This window comes from Rhincodon typus, chromosome 5, assembly GCF_021869965.1.
Source record: "Rhincodon typus isolate 14 chromosome 5, sRhiTyp1.1, whole genome shotgun sequence".
NCBI lineage: Eukaryota > Metazoa > Chordata > Chondrichthyes > Orectolobiformes > Rhincodontidae > Rhincodon > Rhincodon typus.
The window spans coordinates 45,715,905-45,732,867 of NC_063336.1; the positions used below are offsets into that span (position 1 = coordinate 45,715,905).

The 16,963-nt window shown below is 39.7% G+C and overlaps 1 protein-coding gene across 2 annotated transcripts in view; it reads left to right on the top strand.

The window, feature by feature from the left end:
- The window catches only part of mms22l (MMS22-like, DNA repair protein), a 126,168-nt gene that overhangs the window by 18,089 nt on the left and 91,116 nt on the right, over positions 1-16,963 (top strand). For both annotated transcript variants that reach the window (XM_048597523.1, XM_048597524.1), the window contains exons 7-11: positions 1,774-1,867; positions 5,811-5,941; positions 7,490-7,603; positions 9,899-10,078; positions 15,756-15,818. In XM_048597523.1, the coding sequence (XP_048453480.1) occupies positions 1,774-1,867; positions 5,811-5,941; positions 7,490-7,603; positions 9,899-10,078; positions 15,756-15,818 (582 nt within the window). The remainder of the gene's footprint in view (positions 1-1,773; positions 1,868-5,810; positions 5,942-7,489; positions 7,604-9,898; positions 10,079-15,755; positions 15,819-16,963) is intronic.

Consider the following 16,963-nt stretch of genomic DNA (forward strand, 5'->3'; position numbering starts at 1 on the left):
GACTGGGAATGATTTCAAGTTTTAAGACTTGTGTATTAATAAGAAAAAAGACTAAAAGCAATATTGACTAAACTTATTCAACTGACCTTCTATAACCGAAACTGCAGATCAAGTATTCCATTTAACTATAAAAGCAACAGAAAATCTCCTTCCTCAGTTATACTTGACTCCGTCCCTTAAGTGGACAATCCTTTCTGCAAGAACCAGTCCAAAGCTGATCCCAGCTCCTGATGGCTTGCTTTTTTTGCTTTTTAGCATATCACATCTCAGCCCAAAACTGACTTTTGCAATGAGTGATACAATGTTTAGCTGCCTCATAGTGCCAGGGACCCGTGTTCAATTCCAGCCTTGAGTAACTGTCTGTGTGGAGTTAACATGCTCTGCCTGTGTCTGAGTGGGTTCCTCCCATAGTCCAAAGGTATGGAGGTTAGTGGATTGACCATGCGTAAAAAAAAATGCCCCATAGTGTCTAGGGATTTGCAGGCAACGTGGGTCAGCTAGACCCCATGGGTGTGGATGGGATGCTGTTTGGAAGGTCAGTGCAGACTCAATGGCCCAAATGGCCTCTTTCTACACTGTAGGGATTCTGTGAATTAGCAATACTTCCTTCTAGCCAAGCGTGGCAAATTTTCCAATTTCAATTAATTACTCTCAAACTTGGTTTTGCTATTCTGACCATGAACTCTCATCCATGTTTCTAGTGATGACAGACATTTACTCTGCTTAAGGCACAGGTCTAGCTGCCTCTACTTTGCAACTCTGTCTTTCTTTCACATTTTTACAGACTAGTCTGTCTGTAAGGTTCGGGAATATTTTATGAAAAGCTCTGAAACTTGCAATAGATTAGCCCTAACCTTAACCTTACAAATTGCTATGTACTCTTTGCCTGTCAAGGTCCATCTCCATGGCAATGTGAGTCACATGAGCATCGTATCCAAATGGAGCTGCTGGTTACCTAGTCTCTTGAAGTTTAACAGACAATTTTAGGCATAACCATTTACAAAGCCTGATGTTCCTAACCACTTCTTACGCGTTGGAGACTAAGGCCTGAATTTTTGCTCCAGGATTGGGAACGTAGAGTCGACAAATCCCAGCTCTGTAAAACCTACCTCATTCCAGGTTTAGACCTCCAAAGCCATTTTGGCAATAATGGAGCAGTTCTCCATCTGCACAAAAATGCAGCGCTACTGTGCTAAGGCTATGGGCCAAATGCTGGAAAAAGGGTTTAGAGCACTTTGGTAGTTTTTTTTTTGACTGGCACAGACTCAGTGAGCTGAAGGGCCTTTTTGTTTTGTGTGCTGTAAACCTCTATGACTATTAACAGTTTATCCACCATCAGCACGGCTAACCTGCTTGTTGTTTATGGTTGTGAATATTTCGCATCTTCGTCCCTGCAAGACAACATGAGCCTCCCTTTACCCCTAACAATCAATCTTGATGTTGAGCATAATTCAGCAAAGGTCACAACTCCTTCAGTCCTCGATTTAGGAGACAGTTACAAAATATCACAATCTCACAAACTTTATGTGTGTAACATTTTGGATGCGTCCAACTTTAAAAGTTAACTCTTACTTTGATATTTTATTGTTTACTGGTCACTCGTCTCTTTTTGTGTTTTTTTTGGGACCTTTCCATGTGTAAATGTTTATTTTCATAATAAGCAGCTGTATTTCAAAGTAATTGATTACAAGTGTTTGTCAGTAATGCATTGCTTGTCAATGATGCACTACTTTATTACGTTTCTACTGCTGATCTGCTTGTCTGTTCTGTTAGGTTTTTCCACCATCCTGGCATTTGCTGCATTTGCATCTGGATATTCACTGGTCAGTGCTAGAAATTCTGCACATGCTTGGAGAGAAAATGTTAGGTAAGCTAATAGCCTGTAAAAATTGCAATTGCGGTTCCGTAACCCATTTTGTGTAAAAAATCAGACTCAGACAATGAGGGTTGTCATAAATTTGATCAGATGTTTGCCTTGTTTGGTTAGCTGCTCCTGATGGCCCATGCTGTGTTTTCAGTGTTATGTTACTTGAGAGAGAGTTTGAACGTGGAATTGACTACAATTTTGAGGGGATCCAAGCAATCACCCATATATTTGCAGCATCCGAGTGAGCCAGGAGGCACCTACAACTGTTCCTAACCCCGTCGTCAAGCTTCTTTGATCTGTGGGAAACCTGGTCCCTGTGCAGGGCAGATAACAGCATGAATATATTGTTTTGTTTAAGTAAGAATCTCCCCAGTGCTGACCAAGTGTTAGGTTGGTGCATCCATGGAGTTATTCAAAGATCACAAGATATGAAGATCTGATTCGGAGTACAACGGTTTTTCAGTGTTAAATGACCACGCTATGAGAAGCAGGGCAGTACGAAGTAACTTGATCAACGGACCCAAATTTCTAATAACAGCAATAAAAGTTTCTTCTCGTGCCTTTTAATTTAGTAAAATGTTGCAAAGTGCTTCATCAAATAGAATAAAATTATGAAATAGAATTTTATGGTAAGCCCCATAATACTTGTAAGAAAGAAGCAGATTTCTAGACACTAAAGGCATGAAGAGATGTGGGAATAGAGTGGAGTTATGGCATTGAGATGGACGATTTGCTGTAACAATATTGAATGGTGGAACAATGGGCTGAATGGCCTACCTTGTTTCTCTGTTTCATTGAGTTTTTCAATTTGCTTAGAAATATCTCCTCATGTAGAACGAGAAGAACATACCTTGGGATCACCGAGACACTGTAATTGTGACCAAATTCAAGAAAGCAGATAAGACTTGTTGCAGTAACTGCAGAGAAGTCTTCCATCTGAGCCCACAGTAAAGGTGATTGCAAATATTCTTCACAATCATCTCCCAGTGGCTGAAGAGTTCCGACCAGCATCACAAGATGGATATCATCCATCAATGGACATGACTGTCAAAGCAAGATAAGTCCAAGGAGAGTGTAGAGAGCGCTAGCAACATTTTATGGATAGTCTTAGGATCCCTAGAGTGCAAAAAGAAGCCATTTGGCCCATCGAGTCAGCACTGCCCCTCCAAAGAGCACACCACCCAGATCCACACTCCTAACCTATCCCTGTAACCCTGTATTTCCCATTACTAATTCACCTAGCCTGCACATCCATGAACACTATAGGGCAATTTAACACGGCCTGCACTTCTTAGGACTGTGAGAGGAAGCTGGAGCACCAGGCGGCAACCCGCACAGGCACAGTGAGAGCATGCAGACTCCAAACAGATGGTCACCCATGGTGGGAAACGAGCCTGTGACCCTGGCACTGTGAGGCAGCAGTGCTAGCCACTGTGCATCTTCTTTGAACTCAGGAAGACTTTCATCTGTGACAACCAGAAGAAATTAAGGAACATGCTCCTCCAATTTAGCTACCCGCAAATATTTATTACCATTCTCTACCTGCAGTACACAAGATGCAAGCTGGGATCCTCAGCAATGGCAACACAGACCCAACGTGTCTGCAAACTGGGATCAAAAAAGGCAGTGCTATTTCATCAAAGCTCTTCTCCAGCTTCCTCTCCATTAAACTCCACCTCATATCCATGAAGCTTCCTGTGGAATTGGAGCTTCTGTACACGAGGACTGAGGAACTGTTCAAACTGTGTCCATTCCAACCAAGGCCATCTCAACCTGTGCCATTGAGTTATAGTGCACAGGTGATGCTTGCATTTGAGCACACTGGGAGCCAGAGCTCCAAACATCATTGACAATCATAGAGGCATCTGAGAAAATTGACCTTAGCTTAAACATCTGCAATACGAAGGTCCTGCATCAGCTTGCTCCTGCTGTATCACTCTCTCCCTGACGCATAAGATAAATTTTCATACCTTGGGAGCCTCCTTTCAGCAAGGGAATACAGAAATGATGAAATTTGCCATTGCCTCCAGTGTGCCAGCACATTCATTGGCTGCCTGAGGAACAGTGTATTTGAATGCCAGACACTTCAAGCCTGACACTAAACTCGTGGTCTACGGCCAGCAGTGTTAGCAGTCTTTTTATCTGCATCAAAGACATGGACAATGTGCTGCAAGCATCTCAAAACCCAAGAGCGAGATTACCAATGATGCCTCTGCAAAGTCCTGGAAATCTGAAGGCAGGATAATGGCTCCATTATCAGTGCCTTTTTTGCGGGCCAACATTGAGGCACTGGTTAGAGTCAGCTATGTTGGGTGGGCCACATCATCTGCATGTCTGACACAAAACTCCATCATGCTCAGCAGTTACCAGGAGGGTAGTGAAAACACTTTAAGGAAGTTCTCAAAGCCTCCTTGAAATTTGCAACATCTGCATCATTTCATGGGAATTTTTTGCCTTAGACTACTCAAACTGGGGAAGGTACATCTGCAGATGGCTGACTGCCTTAAGCATCTTCAACAGGCTCTCGTAGGACTGCCTAAGAAGACTAATACAGGCACAAAGTACAAGAGCGAGAAGGTTATATTTAACAGCATCTATTTCTGGGCACTGCACCTTCAAAAGATGTGAAGGCATTTCAGACAGTGTAGAGAAGATTCACAAGAGTGGTTTCAGAAATGAGGAACTTCAGTTATGAAGAACGATTGGAGAAGTTCAGACTGTGTTTCTGTTAGAGGAAAGAAGGCTGAGATGATATTACAGGTATTCAAAATTGGGTAGTCTGGGCAGAATAAATAGGAATAAACAGTTGCCACACTTCAAAGGATGAAGATGAAGAGGGCACAGATTTAAAGGAATTGACCAAAGAAGCAAAAGGGGCATGAGGAATGTACTGTGTGAGAGTGAGCTAGAGGTTTGTTCAATTGAGGCATTGAAAAGGGAATGAGATTGTTTATTGAAAGTGAGCAATATATAAGGTTATGGAGAGAATGGCACTAGGTGAAATGCTTATTTGGAGAGCTGGTGCAGCCTTAGTGGACAGAGAGGGCCCGTCTTGTGCTGTGTCAGTTCTGAATTCACTGTTCAAATGGAATCTGACAAGTGCCCTGCGAGTCTTCAATGAGTTGTTCTAAAGCAGATGAGGTTAGATAAGGTTATCCCATAGGTGCACTATTCGGCTGAGTAGCTTGTGGCTATGGACCTTTGTAATGAAAATTCAGCCATATAATAGCTTCACATGCCATGTTTATCTGGTAATATTGACAAAGGAAGTGCAGAAAAAGATGACAAATTTGATGTTTACAGGAAACAAAAAGAAGAGGTTGAAGAGCCTTGAGATTATTTACTCCGGAGAATTGAATGATCAGGAGAAATGCTACTGAAGCATTCAAGAGTTTTAAGTAATTAGATGAATGGAGCCCCAATAATGTGTTCTTGATTACTGTAAATTCTATAGTGAGCTGACATGGACTGGAACTTAGAAAACAAACTCGATTAACTGGAATAAACTTCCAAGGAAGGCATGTAGTGTTCAAAATATCAGGTAGGATTTGGAGAAATATTCAAGAGAATTGCTGATTTGGGATTTTTATTTTGGGGACGAGTTTGACAGAGTGCAGAGACTATTTCTATATTGTTTGCTAAATTGTTACAGTTAGCAATTCCTAGTTGTTCAGAGTTAGATCATGGAGCTGCAACAAGAGATGAAAAATAATGCTGCCACTCGCCACCTTTTTAAATAAGTCGCTGTAAAATTAATTTTGTTTGACATATTTTTACAGCCTTTCAACTTTTCCCAATGCATACTTAATCGATGTTCCCTTGTGGCTGTGTGAAAATTATATAAATGTACATGCTATTTGCATATGGCAAGTGGCAAACTTTCCTGCTGTTTTTGTTACTGCCTGCTATGTTCTGCTGAACCTTTTCTCTTCTGTTGTTTTAGGTCAGGTGATTTATGCCAATCAGTTTATGAATTTGACTGGAAAAAACTTGACAAATGTCAGCCTATTTGAAGACCATTGTAACAACCTCCTACATGATCTGATTGTTTTAGCAGTTAACAAGTATACCAAGGTAGAGAATGGACTTTCTTAGCTTTATGTTCCTAGTACATTATATATTTAATCAGATACAATGACATCAATACTAAACAACCAGCAAGCAAAGTAAAAATTGAAATAGCATGAATTAATGAATTTTGGACTTGCAATATTGATAGAAAAATTTGTATAGCAAATGTAATGTTGGTTTAAACCAGGCTGAAAGACTAGAAGTTTATGCCCTTGCTTGTAGGTAAAGTGGTGGAGATTGCATACATATCCTGACTCAAATTTCCAAATAATTGGTTTATCTTGTTATAAAATAATTATACTGCTGGTATTAGGCCCAGTATTAGTTTATGCTGTGCATTCCTAGTAGCTAAGACTATGTTCTGCTCTACTCCACAGCTTCAGTGCTGTATTAGTGAGGTGGCTCTGTGGCTTGAGCATGTGACTTATGGAACTGCAATATGCTGATACAGGGGGACGACCTTAAATTTGCAGTGGAATCTATGATAGTCAAAAAAGAATATTCCCATTGAACATCACATCTGTGCATAAGTGGCGCAACAAAAGCCAGTTTGAATGACACCCATCCTCTGTGCATAAGAAAAAAAGTGTATTTTTAGTCAGGACTGGCTTCTGGTGAATAGAAACTCTAGCGTTGATTCTGGTTTTACACAACTCTTTTTGAGGGATCAAATATCAGAGAGGGAATTGGTTGTCTTGAGAAAAATAGGCAGAAAATCTAGAGTTTGGAAGTGGCAGGAAATTAGCATTGGGTGGATCCCAGATCCATTGGACAGATGCTATTTGACATTTGTCTGGAAAATTCCACCCTTGGTGTTCCCCCTCTTTTTGAGGCCACCACTGTTAAGTTGCAGAATGTTTTTTGGAGCATAGCTTGAGGGTGCCTCAAAATTCTGCCAAGTTTGTCCCGATTAGCTTCACATGGCCTACAAATGATGAGAGTGGCGTGGATCCCATTTTAGGTCCTAATACAACTTGATTTTATTCGAATTTGCGCTTCAGATACTTAGAGTGGCAAAGTGTTCTGCCTGCTCAATGGGAGTAAGTGCCTCAATTGTATCACTAGATGAATTGATGCCCACCACAAATATTTAATCAGCCACCAGGTTAGTGATTGAGTGAACAATTGAGCCAGATGATGGTTAAAAGTTTTTCACTTCTACGCTTAAGCCCCTCCAAATTCTCTACAGAATTTCTAGGTTAAAAATCGAAGCTCTGACGAAGGCTTAAATCATTATTCATCATTGGCATAACAGGTAATTTCACCTTATGAGAATTAAGTAGAGAAAGGTTCTTAAAAATAATTTGACGTGTTAATTTTAGTGTGAATTAATGACTTTTGGACTTGTCATGCTGTGAGAAAAATAAAGCTGTGAATTTGAATAGCAATGAATGCATAACTTTTGCTGCTTTAAATATTAAATACACATTAAATATGAGTGAAAGGGAACTATATTTACAACATGATCTTGTATTCCAGTTAATTTTGTCTGTTTTGTTGTACTTCGTTGTGTGAAGAGTCATAGCTTTTCTTTCCTGCCATACCATTTAGGTTAGACCATCTGAAGTACTCTCTATGTGCCATTACCAATGCAGCTGTATCAAAGAACTGTGGGTGCTGGTCATTCATCTGCTGGATCACAGAAACAAAGTTTCTCAAACTGAGGTAAAGTCCATTGGAAATTTTCTTTTAGCCAGAATGATTTCTGTACAGATAGATGTTGAATGTGATTTTGTTTGTATGCGTCTGTGTATATTTTTTGCAGGTCTGAACTTTAGCTTTGTTTTGTTACTTTTTAGAATGGATAAAGGTCGAATTAGGAATTTAAAAACTATTCTGACTCCTGTATATTTTTTGCTGGAGAAATTCTTCTTGATTTCGCAATGATTCTTTTAAATGACATAGAAACTTGCAGAGGGGATTTGAAGTCTGATGGGGTGGAAATGAAAAGGATGTTGGACAGGAACTGCACACAACACTATTTTTAAAATAGGCACATCTACTAATATCTGTATACAGCAATCACTCTCTTCTCATTGCATTTATTAATGTGCCGTTGTTTTTGTAAAGCAGTGTGGTGTCCAACTCACTGTGAGCAGTGCTACGACCAATCTAATATAATTGCAAAGTTTAATTGCCGCTTGAATGAACTTGAATTTTTTTTTGGCAAAGGTGGTTTAGAATGACCATAAAGAGAGACAGAGGTACGCAGACCTTGAATGAACGGATCGTATAAGGAGTAAAGCATATTATAATGTTGGCACTTTGAATGCAAAATTTCATTTAATGGTCATTTTAAAAGTGTTTAGTCAAGTGGCTTAATGAGGAAACAAAGTATTGAACATGGAATTGCTTGGGGATACCTATTCCATTCACCTCAGTTTAAATTAGGTTGAGGTATCATTGCAGTTCACATCATAGTTTGACACATGGCTTTGCTGAACACTAGGACACCTGCCACAGACACATAAAAGTATGTTAGACAGATTAATCCCATTCTCTGTAAGGAGTGTAACCCTTATACGTGATAACACAAAGTAATTACCAAGGAGGCAGTCATTCAGCATTTGTGAGCTTATTCATCTTGAAGAACCCTACTGTTTCCGTTGCAGTATCAAGTAGTTTCTTTAATTATTGCATGGTGTTTTTTTTTTCCCCACTACTTCATCTGGAAGTCCATTCCACATGTTGATCACTCTGTTATGTATAAGACCTTCCTGATTTCAGTCTTAAATTTATTTTCTTACTACATTGAATTTGTGCCCTTTTTCTTTCCCTCCTAATCTAATGTAAAGCAATATTATAAAGAAACTTTTCACTAGCTTTGTCTACCTTGTATGCATATGTAAGATTTTCTCAGTACATACTTCTGTTCCTAATAGAAAATTTCAAATGTCTCCCCTCTTCATCTGCTGATTTTTCCCTCTGTCTAAACAACAAATTATTTTTTAGCGACCAAACCTGGAAACTGTGTTTGAGATGCAGCCAGACTACAGCAGCCATCTATTCTAGTTATGTAGTTGATGATGTGCTGTTATTTCCACTTTGCGTGGGTCAAGCATAATAATTATTGTGTCCACCAGGTCTCCAAGATCTCTCTCAACTTCCTTGTTAATTATTTTAGTACAGTTCCTGAAAACCTTTCTTTTTTTGCTTAGCGTAATTCTTTTTGCTGATCTACGTCACTGTTCATCTGCCAATATAGGGAGTTTTGAAAATTAAATCCAACTGCTTCTAAACCACCTTTTTCTTTAGAACCTAGGAGGAAGTCCATCATGACCTGTGTACTTGTAGCCCACAGATCCAGGAACTTACTCAGTCATTTGGTAGTACACAGCTTGAGTAGTGCTGAAGAGAAAAAAAAACCCAAAATTTTCTCAAAGCTTTTTGTCTTGCACACAACAGTTATTGGAAAGAAATGTCAAAGTAACAGGAAAGCAACATGTATAGTGTATAAAAGGAGAGTGCTGATCATTTGGCATGTGGACTCTGGTAGAACTGTTGCCATGGATAATGCATCAGTTTTTGATGTTGGACCGACAACTGCCAAGATTTGTTTAAAGTTTAATCTGCTCAGTTTGGGTTTGATTGTTCAACACATTGTCCTGAGAAATGAGTCAGCGATTGGCTGAAACCCTACTTGCAATCTGTTCAATCTCAACTCACATGAGCACTTGTATAACTCATGGGACTGTTTCAGTTTAGCATTATCATTAGTGTTTGGAAATGAATATTGGCACAACCTTGTGTTCAGTACCTGGGTATTTGTTGTAAATTGTCCTGATAAAAGCAAGATAGTAAGCTTTCACAGTGCATCTTTTCCAGCAATACTCAAGCTCCTTCCATGGAATGAGGCAAATTTCATTTTTTTTGTTCAGTCAGTGTGTTGTCACGTTTTACTTTCTGCAACCATTGTGTTGGATGTCTGTAGAAATTGCATATTTCTCTTTGCTATTACAGAATTTCTGGAGCTGCTTTAGCAATCACCTCAGAAAGCTGCTGCGATTGGCTTCTGGTGAGGAAGGAGCTCGCCTTTGTGATACCACTCACTGTAAGGATCCTCAGGGTTTCAGTTGGTGGCTGGTTACCCACCTGACAATGCTGTACATGTTCGATAGAAATGGATCTCAACAGGAAAAGGTATAGCCTGAAGGTTTCGAATTCGGGAGGTTTTGCTTTTTGACTTCAGATTTGAAATAATTCCTTTCCCTTGAACTACTCTTCCTAGGATGTAAATTTAGCACAAGGCACAGAGTATCCTTATTCTGGCTGCTTCAGATACAGTATACCGTTGGTCTATGTTGGAGAGGAGCTACCGTGGTTCTGATCAGTGGTATTATGCAAGAAAATCCTTAGTTGCTGCAAACAACAACTTGTGGAGAGTTTACCGGTGCAAGTGGAATTTTGACAAGGGGAATCTAATTGTTAGTCCAGTAGGGAAGGGAGGGAAAGGAAAGGAGGAGGCATGAAAGCAGAAACACTGGAAATAGAACAGTGTTCAAGAACCAATTATCTGACATCTCCTCTTGCTTTTCTTGAACCACAACCCCACCACTGAATTTCCTAAACTGTCAGTGATCTCTGGGGATCCATTTCCCATGGCTTGCAACCTTTTGATCACACGACTTGTTTCTGCTTCCTTTCCAAGATCAACAAACAGAACTCGTCTTGTTGTACCCATTGTTTCAGCCTATCCTTGCCACATGGGATTTATTTCTTCCTGGTTGGACTATTTTCTTCTTTGCCCATCTGATTCTCTTCCCACCTATATATGCTTTTTGTACTGTTGGCCATTTTAATCCTTTCCAGTCTCCTGTCTTCAGCAACTTTGCTACCACTTTCCAATCCTCGCTGACCTTCTATAGCTTAACTCTGAATCTAGATTTCCTTTCCTCGACTCCACTGTGTCCATAGATATATTTACCATAATATTCAATATTTACCATAAATTTGCTGACTCCCACAGATAGTTTGACTACATTCTTCCCCAATCCCACCATGTTTTCTTTAAGGACTATATTACATTTTTGCAAACTCTCAGTTTTCATCACATCTGATCTGACAATGCAACCTTTTTATCCACTTCTTGATGTGTACATTTGCTCAGGTAGGTACTCCCCTCTGCAGCCAATGGTCATTCCATGTCATACATTTTCGCACTCGCCTCTTATCCCTCCTTCCAGGCTCATGATAGAGTTCCCTTGTCCTTACTTCCTTCCCCAGCAACTTCCATGTTCAGCAGATCATCCTTCACCATTTTCTCCATGAACATGGATCATTTCCCTGCACCTTTCATCATTCAACGGAAATTATTTCCTCTGCAACACCCTGTCCATTACTCTCACACTCTCCCATACCATCTTCCTATGCAAGCACAGAGCTATAACACCCGTCCTTTTGCCTCCTCCCTTCATGTTGTCTAGGGTCCAAAATATTCCTTCCAGGTGAAGCAGAAATTACTTGTGCATCTGTCAATACAGTATCATGCATTCATTGTTTAACGTCAGTAATCCACTACATTGGGAGATAAATAGTAATTGTTTTGTGGAACATTCCCATTTAGGTTGTAAGCAAGAATCTGTGTTTCAGGCCATTATAATTTACTGGCCCATTCTCACTCTGACTTTGATGGCCTTGGTCTCTTATCTTGTTCTAATAAAGCTGAAGGGTCAGCACCTTACCTTTTGATTAAGGATCTTAATAGTCTTCCAGAGACAACACTGCATTCAAGAATTTTGTGCCATAACTACTGCTCACTTTTCTTTTTGGCACAGCTAATGCTTCTGCTGTTGTTATAAGAAACACAAAAAACAGGAGCAGGAGTAGGCAATCCTGGTAAACCTCTTCTGCACCCTCTCCAAACCCTCCACGTCTTTCCTGTAATGTGGCAACCAGAATTGAAGTTAATGCTCTGACGTGTGGCCTAAACAAAGTCTTATAAAGCTGCAACATGGCATGCTGACTGTTGTACTCAATTCCCCGACCAATAAAGGCAAACATGCTGTAACACCTTCCTTACCACCCTTTCTACTTGCATGGCCACTTTCATGGAACTATGGACTTGAACCCCAAGATCCCCCTGTACATCAATGCTGTTCAGTGTCCTGCATTAACTGTATACTTTTCCTTAACATTTGATCTCACACTTACCTGGATTAAACTCTATCTGCCATTTGTCTGCCCATATCTGCAACTGATCTATATCCCTCTCTATCCTTTGACAACCTTCTACATTATCCACATCTCCACCATTCTTTGTGTCGTCTGCAAACTTACTAAGCCACCCACCTACATTTTCATCAGGATCTATGGAGAGAGAGCAAGCTAACATTTCGAGTCTAGATGACTTTTCATCAGAGCTCTGATTACTTCACGTCTGATGAAGCGTCATCTAGACTTGAAACATTAGCCTGCTCTCTCTCCAGGCCTGCTGTCTGACCTGCTGTGGTCTCCAGCATTTGTTGTTTTCAGTACAGATTCCAGCATCTGCAGTACTTTGCTCCTACATTTTCATACAAGTCATTTATATCTAATCACAAATAGCAGAGATCCCAGTACGGATTCCTGTGGAACACCACTAGTCAGAGACCTCCAGCCAGAAAAGCACTCTTCCACCACTACCCTCTGTCTCCTATGGGCAAGTGAATTCTGAATCCAAGCATCAAATCACCATGGATCTCATGCATCTTAATCTTCTGGCTGAGCCTACCACGATGGACCTTGTCGAAAGCCTTAGTAAAATCCATGTAAACAAAATCCACTGCACTATTCTAATCGATCACCTGCATCACCACCTCGAAAAATTCAATCAAGTTAGTAAGACATGACCTGCCCTGCACAAAACCATGCTGTCTATCCCTAATTGGGTCATGCTTTTCCAAATGACTGTAACTCCTATCCGTAAAAATTCTCTCCAGTAGCTTCCCAACCACTGATGTGAGACTGCCCGGTCTATACTTTCCAGGATTATCCATATTTCCCTTCTTGAACAGAGGAAAAGCATTAGCTACTTGCCAATCCACTGGGACCTCCCCAGTGGCTAGCGAGGATACAAAGATCTTGGTCAAGGCCCCAACAATTTCCTCTCTTGCCTTGCTCAATAACCTGGAGTGGATACCGTTTGGCTCAAGGGACTTATCCACCTTAATGCTCTTCAAGAAACCCAGCACCACTTCTTTTTTGATCTCAAAATGCTGTAGCATATTGGTATGCTCCACACTAATCTCACTATCCTCCACATCCTTTTCCTGGGTGAATACCGACACAAAGTACTCATTTAGAATTTCACCCACATCCTTTGCCCTCAAGAGCAAGTTCCCTCCTTTAGTGGTCTTACCTTCTCCCTAGTTATCCTCTTGTTTTTAATGTATGTAATGAATGCCTTGCGATTCTCTTTAACCCTAACTTGCCAAAGTCATTTCATGTCCCTTTTGTGCTCTCCTAATTCCTTGCTTGAGTTCTTTCTTGCTGTCTTTATATTCCTCATGTGTCCTGCCTGATTTTAGCTTCCTAAACCTTACATCTTCTTCTTTTTGCCTTTTGACTAAATTCACCACCTCCCTGATTATCCAAGGGTCCCTTATCCTGCCTCCTTACTGGAACGTGTGGGTCCTGAACTCTAATCCGCAGTTCTTTAAACAACTTTCACGTGTCAAATAAAAACCAAAAGAACTCCAGATACTGTAAATCAGGAATGAAAACAGAAGTTGCTAGAAAAGCTCAGCAGGATGCTACCACACTTGCTGAGGAAAGGTTCTGAGGAAGGGTCACCGGACCGAAACGTTAACTCTGATTTTTCTTCGCAGATGCTGCCAGACCTGCTGAGCTTTTCCAGCAACTTCTGTTTTTGTCCCACATGTCAAATGTGGACTTACCCGATAACAGCTCTGCCCACTAATGCTCACTAGCTCCTGCTTAATACTGACCTAATTTGCCCTCTGTCCCAGTACCTTCTTGCATGGTCCTGATTTATCTTTATTCATAGCTATCTTAAAACTTAAGGAGTTATGATCGCTGTTTCCAAAATGCTCTCCCCTTGAAAGGCCAGTCACCTGGCCAGGTTCATTGCTGCTGAAGTCTTCAAAGCACTTATTTTTATATGTTTTCTCTTGAAAGTTACAGAAACTTTGACTCTTGCCCAGAACCCTTGTGACTGTAAGACCATCCATCAAAGGGACGTGTTGACTAGATACATCTATTTCATTGTCCTCCCTTCAGTCTTTAATTTAGCGACCCTGATAACTATGAAGGTCAAGGAATTATTTTAGAGGGCCTTATCACCAGATTCCTCCTCAACAAATAGCACCTGGTTCTGCCTTGCACAGTAGGTTTTCCTAGTGTGAAGTTAACCACTTTTTCCCATCATCCTTACAGAGACTTAGCTGTTAGCCATTCTGGTACAGTGTATGAATTAAGGTGCAGCTAGACTTTCAGTGACTGGTGTACAAGAATACTTGGGTCTCATTGCATCACCTCCTTTTCCAATCTATCAGCGTTCACATAATAACCTCCTGTTGGCAAAGTGGACGACCTCACATTTTTTCCACATTATACTTCATCCGCCGTCCGTTTGCCCGCACCTTCAACTTGTCCAAATCATCTCTGCATCTCTTTTAACAGTTCACCCTCCCATCCCACATTGTGTCCTCTGCAAACATGGAGATATTATATTTAGTATCCCATACAGTTAATCCATATGAATGACATTGTGGTCATCTTCAGTTTTCCTAATGTCCACTTGCAAAGCAAATTAGTAGTTTTGTCAAATATTTATTTACTAAGGAAGATATTTTCCATTTATTTCTCAGTCTAATATCAGTGTATTTCTGTCAGTTCAGTAGCATTCAAACACTCACTACAAATGCAAATGAACTCCTGCCTGGTTTGTCATACAATTACATGCAATATTCATGCTACACTTATTCATTTTTGTATCTGGCAGCTTTTACATATGGTCCTTGTGTTTTGATTGAAACCTGTTTTGTAATGGCACACGTAACGATGAAATTTTGTCATAATATTGAAATCTCAGGTAGCGTCAGATTTATGCAATACAATAGATTCAAATCCAAATTTGCTAATGTGCAAATGCCTTGTGGTGTATTAAGACTTTTATTCATTTGTTACTGCCAAATAAATGTAACAAAAGAAACATAGAATATATTATTCCCCTGGGAATAGAATACTGTTCCATGGTTGAAAGCACATTTATTGAAATAATGAATTCGCAATCTTGGGTGTGCCACCAGATTTGAAGACAAGCTTTCTCCCAACAGAGAAGTCCCAACTCCCTCAGTTTGTATCCTGTTTCTCGGCAACACTGCAGTAATGGCTCATCATCCTGACCAGAGAGTGGCAGAGAAACACCTGGGTATCTGGAGGAGCGGTTTAGTCAGAATGTGTCTGTGCTACGAAGGCGGCGACATAACCTAATAGCACCAGGAACCGAAGCAGTTTAAAAAAAAATGTAGAGAACTAATACTGTCCCATAATTATTTTAAAAAGGTGCCTAACTCCATGAGAATACTTTTCGTATGCCTATATAAATTTGTCCATTTCCCACACCAGACCTTATGATCTTGCATATTGCCATATTAGGGACTAGGTCAACATTCACCAAGAAATGTTCGATTCGCACAACTAATGTGGAAAGAGGATATATTTGTACCATGACTTAAATTGAATTCAAACCATTTTTTCAGATTTGTTAAGACAGTTTCCTTCAAACACTGCTCTGTCATGTTAGTATTCTAAAAAGGACCTTAATTTTACATTTTCAAATCCTGCTAATACATTTTAATGTATTTGTACAATATAGAAACAGATTGAAAACAATTGGAGTTTTACAGAGGAGCTTTTGAAACTATCCTCAAATAACCAGGTATGTAAAATTACTTAAGCAGAATATTTATTTTATAAAATCTAAACATTATTGCCAGAAATTTTCTTGTGCATTCTCTGAATTGTTGCTATAATTTCAGGGAAATTGGTATAAATTCCGATTACTTTGTGTGTCTTTTTTTTCCCCAATCAAGTTGAGATGGGCATTCAGGAGAATCCTGGAGGAACTTTTGGCTATGACTGTCTTTATATATTTTTTACTTGGAAGTGTGCAGTCATGCAAGTATTTTCCACATCATCATTCCTTGTACATGCCACACTTGGTACAAACAAAATAGCTTTCATTTGCAATTGTATAGTATTGTTTCTTTTAGATAGCCAAAACTCACTTCTAAAATGACATGTTACTTTTAAAGTACTTGTCTATTGCAATGTAAGCATACCCAGCAGCTAATATGTAAGCAAAATTCCCTGAACTGCCATTCGATGACACTAATAAAGCTGTCATTCATGATGTTGGTTTGCGAGAAAATAAAATCCACTGCTTTTTCTAAATGTGCACTTTGACTTCATTTAGCCTTTTTCCTCGCGACATTTAAACTTTGTTTTAGATGGTTCTCATATGTGAGCCTTTGCCATCTGTGTCCGTGAGGATTTCACTAATACCCAATATCCAGGTGAAATCATTGTTTCAGTCCCATATTCTATTGGGTCTTTCTTCTCTTTGGCGAGCTACTTGTTTACAACTAACATTGTTTTGAGTAGCAAACATATTAAAAACAAAAATGAATGAAGGAATAGCAGCAGAAACAGAACATAGATTTTTAACCTGTCAAATACCTCCTTCATCAACAAAGCTAGTAGAATCTATTACAAAATGTGCACTCAATGCAGAAGTTTTATTCACTAATTGCTCAGAGTTCCAGCATATTAGTTATCTAATGCTAGACCGATTATTTGTTCTGGATGTTAATGCTTAAATAATATAGAAATAACTTGTAGAAACTGATGTTTGAAGCCACTGTGTATACGAGCTAAAATTTACATCAGAATATTGTAGAAGTCCTGCTAACTGTAGTTCTTTGTTATATATTGCAGACTTTGTGGATTAGCTTGTTGAGTTCTCACCTGGAATTAGATTTAGCTTTAACATTCAGTGATTAATTGACAGATGATTAAATAGCT